The sequence below is a fragment of the Carassius auratus genome, chromosome 15 (assembly GCF_003368295.1).
Source record: "Carassius auratus strain Wakin chromosome 15, ASM336829v1, whole genome shotgun sequence".
NCBI lineage: Eukaryota > Metazoa > Chordata > Actinopteri > Cypriniformes > Cyprinidae > Carassius > Carassius auratus.
In genome coordinates, this window is record NC_039257.1 from 24,928,683 (window position 1) to 24,936,804 (window position 8,122).

General features: G+C 40.5%; 1 protein-coding gene across 5 annotated transcripts in view; it reads right to left on the reverse strand.

The window, feature by feature from the left end:
* Positions 1–6,060, reverse strand: part of LOC113115457 (elastin-like) — a 64,896-nt gene extending 58,836 nt beyond the window's left edge. For 2 of the 5 annotated variants that reach the window (XM_026283036.1, XM_026283037.1), the window contains exon 1: positions 5,694–6,059. In XM_026283036.1, coding sequence (XP_026138821.1) covers positions 5,694–5,769 — 76 coding nt within the window. In that variant the 5' untranslated portion in view covers positions 5,770–6,059. Of the gene's footprint in view, positions 1–5,693 lie in introns of all 5 variants that reach the window. The other 3 variants (XM_026283035.1, XM_026283034.1, XM_026283038.1) reach the window with 3 other exon arrangements.
* Between the last annotated feature and the right edge of the window lie 2,062 nt (positions 6,061–8,122).

Consider the following 8,122-nt stretch of genomic DNA (forward strand, 5'->3'; position numbering starts at 1 on the left):
TAAAATCAAACAAGCGAGCCCAGCCCAGATTTAAAAAGTAACGCAAAAGTAATCTAACGCATTACTTTCAATAAACTTTAACTAAGTAACGTTATTGGTTACTTTTTTAGGAAGGAAATATTGTAATGCATTACTTTTAAAAGTAACTTTCCCCAACACTGCCAGTGGGCTATGAAATTACAGCGATCTCGATGAAGCGACAGAAGCACACATTGCTTGGTTTGCTGTAATAGGAGTGGATTTGCTATTAGACATGCTTTACAGGTTTCATTTGGAAGAGAAACACCACAGGTTCCATAACTAGTAAAGGGTGAGCTGATTGTTCCAACATTTCCAACCAAAATCATAATCATAATAATGAGGAATAGTGAAATAGAGGTTGCTGCTTATGAAAAACTTGTAAATGTGTCATACAAAAACATATTTAATGAACCATTTCTGGACACTTTGAATCAAGTCCTAAGAAAGATTATGTCATACTGTTCCCTAAAAGCCAAACTATACAGTTTTAACACAGTTCTGGTTTAATGTAATTTGAACATAAGCTGTCACTGAAAACATGAAATTTATTGTGAATTCTTATTTCTCGGATGTTGTCAACTTTGTTTTATTGCAGGCTAAATATCATATTTAAACATGCAAATGGAAAATAAAATGTATGAACTCCTTTAATATATTTCTCTCAGAGTTTGTGAAAATGTCTCATCACAAGTATTATGAAGACCAGATATCAGATCAAGCCCTAACCCCATGACCAAGCACATTCCAGCCAGGAACCCTGTCCATATCCTCTCCCTACTAGAGTCTGTCTCTGACGTTGGCTGGTATGACAGCTATCCGGGATGGTTTAAGTGCAGGTCTTTGTTTAAATCTTGGCTCCGTCTTCTCTCAGTGGAAGCAGACAGGATTCTCACTTTGACATTTAGCCTCACTGGAATTTGTGGTTATAGAGCAAATAACATTCTAATGTGCTGTAACACTGGAATATCAGTTATATATAGTTTAGGACATAATAGCTGTGAACAGCTTTATCAGAAAAAATGCTTTTATTGTAAATAAGACCACTGAAGCTGTCGTTAACCCACTTGAATTGCTGTTACCACCACTCTGAACAGAGATAGGCATGCTAAGCACTTCCATGCTTGTGTTTAAACAAAACCTAAATAAGACTCTAAAGAGCCTGCTTTTATATTGAAACTCACATTACATACTGTCCACAGCTTGCATTAAGCAGACTGGTCTTGTTATCTGGTGATTTCAAAGCAATGACATCCTGTGATGGGCCGGCGACTGCTAGTTATATGAGTGTGTGGCAAGTGAGCTGTGTTTCAAAATGCCAAAGATACAGGAGATAAACCTACAGATCTGTTAACGGCCTCAGACTGTGAATGAGAAGGAGGTATAAATTCATGTAGCTAAATGAAGCCGCTTATCTTTGCTAGCATTCCTACAGAGTCACTGCCAACACTGCAGGAGCCCAACAGAGCATGGAGTCGAGAGCTGAGGTCATAATATAACGCTCTACAAAGGCCTTCTTTCTCCAGGCCTGCTCTATTCTCGCTATACAAGGCCACTTAGAGCGTATCACATCAGTCAACAAGTACATGTGCTGGATAGCTAACTGGAGTGCAGGAAACAAGTGAGGTATTTCAGGCTACCAGAACCAGAGGTTCAGATGGGATGGGAAAGATTCATATGTTGAACTATGGTTTTGTTCAGACCTGCTCTGCTACTTTCTGTGGTGTGCATCTGTTATCATGGCTGCAACAATAAATCGATGCTGAATCGATTCATGGATTGCATTAATTGTAGATTTTAACAGCAGCTGGTGCTCTAATCTAGTTTTTATCCAGACACTCAAATGCTCATGAAGAAGAGTGCGTCTGTAATTTCACCTCAGCTCAGAAAGGCTTTATGACGCCAGACTGATGTAAACACAGCCCACTGTGAACACCCTTGTAATTTGCTTCAAACTTTTCTAATCTTATAAACGATTATTTTAGCTTCAAGTGGGTGTAAGGATTTGGATACAAGCAGAGTACGGCTGTTTTTATAGCATGCAGCGCCATCTGCTGATCAAAACTAAGCTCAGAATCTAATTGAGAAAGAACCGCCATGTATTTGGAAAATCTCAGAATCTATATAATTTCTTCATTCGCGATGCAACAATTTATTTTCTCAGCCCTATCTGTTCTCCTTAAAAATCCTCACTATTTAGCTGGTCTCCAGCATATCCAGTAGATGCTGATGTCCTCAACAAGTACAGTTTTGCTGGTGGAAATTATGCCACCAGCTAGACCAGCACATAAACTGGCCTTGGTGCATGAAAAGCATCATATGCATTGTCTATCACAGGCATTACAGTGTTAACAACGGCTCCAGTCAGCAGACAGCATGGCAAACGCTCAGTTCAAATCAATCAACACGCCACCAGACATACCACAAGACATTAATTCCTTTCAGGCAAGCACAGCCGGCTCTGGAAAACAAGATCTCCAGGATGGAGTCCAGAGAGGCGCTCCCAGCACACATTTGCCTTAAAGCACCTCTGGAGGAGTCGCTAATCTGATTGAGAACTTGTGGACGGGGAGGGTGGGCAATTTATCATAATCCCATCTGACGGCAGAGGTGTGCCATCTGATCTGGGGGTGATTTCATACACCTTCAAGAAGAGCCAGCTGAATGTCAGTGAGGAGGAGACCTAATGGATTGAACTCCTCTGATGTTCTGAGCCAAAGACTTACGCCAAGTGGTGCCTTTTAAAATGTGCCCTCCTTATTTCAAGCTTTTGTGTGAGAAAAGAAAGGCTTCTTAATTCTTACAAGACCAGAAGGAGGCAAGACTTTGCTTTCCTTTCCTTTCATCTGGCCCTGGCTCTCCTCTCATAGCTCGCATGTCATTAATAGCGGTTGTCATAAAACAGCCTAATTATTTTGGCTGCAGGAGCAAAACCTGGAGCCCGTGTACCATGCATTGCTGTATTTGAAGCATCTGCTCTAAAAGCCAACCAACAATGGGTTTGAAAAAAAAAATACTGATTGGCTGTCATAAACTTAAACGTATGACAGACTTCTGAGTGATAAATTACCACAGTAGGGTATTGGAGAGTGAGAGAGAAAGCTGATACGTGATAATTGGTACTTCCACCGTGTGCTTTCCATTGTGTATGATGTGACTGCCAACTGCATCGGGAGGCTTACACAATCGATCAACAGTTTAGATACACTAGACATAATGCCAGCTCCAATAAAGCAAACAGACTCTGGGATCCCGCAAGGTCATTACTCAACAACATTTATTACATACTTTGTAACACTATATGGTTTAACATGAAGTCTCACAGTGGGTGCTCTTGAGCCCTTGAATATAGCTTTCATGGGGTCAATTTAGTGCATGATGTGAGCCTTTTGGCTCCAAAATGACATTCCTTAAGCTCCGACAGGGGCTGTTCCATGTATCAGAACTATCACCATTTTGCAGGAATGGAAGCAGAGAGACATTTAGGCTTTGCTTAAACCATCACAGTAACAGCAACCTGTCTGGTGGTATAGTAACTTCCCAAGGCCCTGAAATTCCCACCTGCCCCATAACTCACTCACACCATTACATAAAGCATTCCACCTGCACGAGCCATCCAAACAGACTCACAGACACTGAACTTTGAATTTCAGATGAACATTTTGGTAGCTGTCCAATACGAACGTCTTTCGATAACAATGCACCCAGAAAGCAATGTGTTCAATGTGCACAGCACTGGAAAAAACATTTCTATGGGGTAATGGGAGTTGACTTTAGATTCTTTTGTGTCAGTTTGTCTGAATGTTTGTATATGCGTTGTGCTACAAAGAGCATTGCCTTTTGCTTAGCATTGGCTTTGGAGACGAATTGATAAATGCATGCCAAGAGGATAAAATGTCATTTTAAAAACACTTTCCCCATTCATGGCCTTGATAGTTTACACTTTCGGCATACAAATATCACAGATGCCCTACAGACAGGCCTGCGTCGAACAGACCAGCAATTTGTCATGGAGCTTGAGATGTATGGAGGAAATAGCTGAGCTGTTTTATGGCCTCCAATACAATTCTTAAAATGAACATAGCAGACTGCTAAAATTAAGATGCGGCCCTGATGGCTTTTATGGGAAACATATCACAACTGTAAATCCTCACAGGCAACAAGAGCAGTATTTCTCCATAATATAAATTAATTCAGCATCAGTGAGACGAGCTGAGAGAGCTCTCTTTTAGGAGCAGCCTGGAAACAAATACATCAGCAAGTGCCGAAGAAAGTATTTTTGTGAAAATAAATAAATCATTGTGAAATACTCTGGCTTTGTTTGGAAACTGGGAACAGACCCCCACATCTTTTCCAATCACGACTAAACATTGCACAGACGCACATCCAAGAACATCAAAACAACTGCAATTTAATGATGGGGCCAAAAAAATAAGTTGGAGATTTTTTTATTTCTCCGTCTTCCGCACCACAGTTTGCCTTGCTACTTGCAAAGCCAGCTTCTGGCCAGGCACAACCAAAGACAGCAACCTAATGGGCACTTGTGCGTCTCACTGGACATCGATGTCCACCAGGAAGGTTTTTTATTTGTCAAGTCTACACAAGCTGACAGAAAGAGTCCATCTGTAGTCTTCATAAATTGAGTACACATGAGCTGTGTTTTCGATTAACAACAAACTCATCACAACTCTCCTCGTCAGCCAAGCAAAGCGCTCTACGATCGAGGGGAATGGCCTTCAAGAGGAACAGCTCTGACCACATTCATATTCCCAGTCGAGCACTCTGGCACAAGACTGTGGAGAACTTAAACTAACATCTGTAGCTGAGTTAAAGTTTATGATATTTAGTTATAAAATATCTGCAGTCCGCATTTGCTGGTTCATACTACAGTATTTGCAAGCTTGAAATCATTGAATTTGATTGCAAAAAATGCTGCAGTTTAACTTGATGGGGTGACCCACCTAAACAAGCATTTGAATGCATACAGTATTAACCACAAAAGTATATGAAGTGTATGTATATGATCCACAAAAGTTTAATATGAAGAATTAATTTCAACTAAAACACCAGTTGAATCATATCATTATTTATTGACAGAAATGTATTCTCAGCAATAAAACATCGTTCTTTTGGTCAGAAAATGACCTGGATGTTGTTAGGCAAAAGCAAAACGTACTCAAATGTGAATCATGTGAATGTCACCACACTGATTGTTTCTAGTTAATGTGGACCAGATTCCTCAGTAAACATGCATCATGGTAATGTTCAAGAACTGATGGATGCCTCTGAATTACTATAGATTTCTTTTTTTTTTTCTGAGTTATGCATTGTAGGGTTTGTATAATATTGTTTTGTAATCATCCTTGTCATGTTAGCATGCCAGGCACAGGTACATGTAATGAGACTCATTATTCTGAATGCATGGCTGCTTGCATGTTATTAGTATCCTATCAAGTATCCTCCAGTTAAAATGCACATCTACAATCAGTAGTAAACATGACCACCTTTAGCGCTGGTCAATTGCACAAGTCCTCCAGCTTCACTTTCTGCATAGTGCACACTTCAGGTTTCTACAAAATGTGCAGAAAAAAGCACTTTGGAAGCCCACAGTGTCCCTGCTACACCAGTAATGCTTCTCAGGATCTCCTAAACGAAACATCAAAGTGCACACCTACCTCCTTGCAGCGAAGGACTCAGCTGTAAGATGAGGAAGAATCCGAGAAGGAGCAACGCCACCCTCCTGTTAGCCATCTCGCCCTAAAATGCACTGGGTCTCCCTGAATCAGCTGGTTTTATTCTCCAAGAGCTAATTACCACTTCAAAAATGTCTAAAAAAAATGAAGAGGGGAGGAAAAAAGAAAATGATACTGGACACGACGTAATTAGGAAAGGGCAAAGCCTTTGGTTCGATGGATCATTGCACTTTTTTCTCTTCTATGTCTGGTGTTGCTGTTTTTATTCTGGTCACTCCTGCCAAAAAAGCTGAGTCCTGCCAGAGAAAGAAAGAGAGTGAGTGAGAGAGAGAGAAATAGAAAGAGACATGCAGGGAGGAAAGACAGGAGAGAGGGGAGGGAAGAGAAGGAAGAGAGAACAGGAGAGACAGGGAGAGCGAGAGACCTGCTTTCCCACTCTCTTGTCCAAGAGGAATTTCACTGTCTTGCCAGACATTTGCATGGACTTAAAGAGAACCTCACTTTTTTATAAGAGCAGAGGAATAAAACATAATCAGTACTAGGGTAATGATGTTCACTCCGTCGCTGGGTTTCTTCTTTACAACTGCTCACGCACATCACATCGATCCTCAAGTAGTTACAACACTTCTCATTCCTGTAATATGACGAGTCTTTTTTCTTTTTTTTCTTTTTCAAAGGCTGCTCAGTCAAGGGAAACTTCACCAATATTTGTCTAAAAGACTTGGGGGAAATGAAGCCCATTGTTCTGAGAAGGGCATGTCGAATGCTTTGAAATGCATCTGTTACACCTGCCAGGAGTAACTGTACTGACACTCATTACACATGAAAGTGTGACTGCTTGCATGTTGCCTCTAATAAAAGACCTTCATGAAGCATTTCAAAAATGCACACAAACTTGTTGCAAGCTGAAAACAAAATAAGACATTAATGGGTCAAGTAAAAAAGAAAGAAAAGAAGAGCAACTCTTGGTCAAAAGAGAAAAAATCTGGGCATTCTACAAGAAAGCAATCATTCTCATAAATATAAGCATTATGCACTCGTAATGAGTGAACAAGAGTAAACAGAAAAAGAGAAAATGGATGGGAGAGATGCTCTGGGATGGCCAAACTCAGTACAGCATGAGATCACTGCCAGCCTGAGCGTATGTGCTTCTCACTTACTTGTACCTTATACTTATTACAATTTCCCCGGGCGCCGCAGCATAAATGGCTGCCCACTGCTCCGGGTGAGTGCTCACAGTGTGTGTGTGTGTGTGTGTGTGTGTGTGTGTTCACTGCTCTGTGTGTGTGCATTTCGGATGGGTTAAATGCAGAGCACAAATTCTGAGTATGGGTCACCATACTTGGCTGAATGTCACTTCACCTTCACCTTCAAAGCAGGGATAGGCATCGTCGGTTCTGGAGTGCCATTGTTCTGCTCTAATCCTAAATAAATGCATCTGAACAAGCTAATCAATGCCTTTAGGATCACTAAGGCTACAGGCAGGTGAGGTTTTTTGGGGGATGGAGCTAAACTCTGCAGGACAGTGACACTCCAGTCGGTGTTGCCTATCTCTGATCTAAAGACATGTCGCTAGCAAAGACATACATACAGGACTCCAACCAGTTCAAGAAAACCTCTCAAAGAAAGCTGTATTCAAGCAACACACCGTGCTCTATGTGGCGCAAAACAGTTTATGCAATGTTTATTATTTATTCCTTTAACTAAGATGATGACTTATTAGACTGTGACAATTAAGGCGGTTGGTCACAGGAAAAATCTTCATGGACTAGGTGATGTGCCTTAGTATCTTCCAAAAAATAAATAAATTGTAGCCTAAGTCCAAGTTTTGTTCGTTTTTTTTTTTCTCTCAATCTTCTTCAGGCCATCAAAGCATGGTGAGGATGATTTCCTCAAGGAAGCTTGGTCTCCACAGATTTTAATGGCTCTGGTGTAATTCTTCCCAGAAATTACGTAAGATGGAAAGAAGGGGGTCACACTGGAACTCTCGCTGCTAATGAAACATAGATAAAGACAGACAGACAGACAGAGAGTGGATTTCAGTTTTTAATCAGAAAGCTAAATAAATTTAAAGACACACACACACACACACACACACACACATATATATATATATATATATATATTCCAATAGAACTTTAACTTAATGCCATTTCAGGACATTTATTTACATGTCTTCAGTAGATTTGCCCTTTGATCCTCACTGTTCACTCGACAGATCTTTAAAACCATTTTTGACCAATCAGTACAACCATGATTACCCTGTAATACATTTTACCAACTTCAGCTTGATTTACCCTTGTGAGAACCCCCATCTTTGCAATTGTGAACACTTTTTCTGAAACTTTCTTTGCATCCTGCATAACTGCATTAGTCCTGTGTTTAGGTTAAGGATAATAACTTTTGCCTAA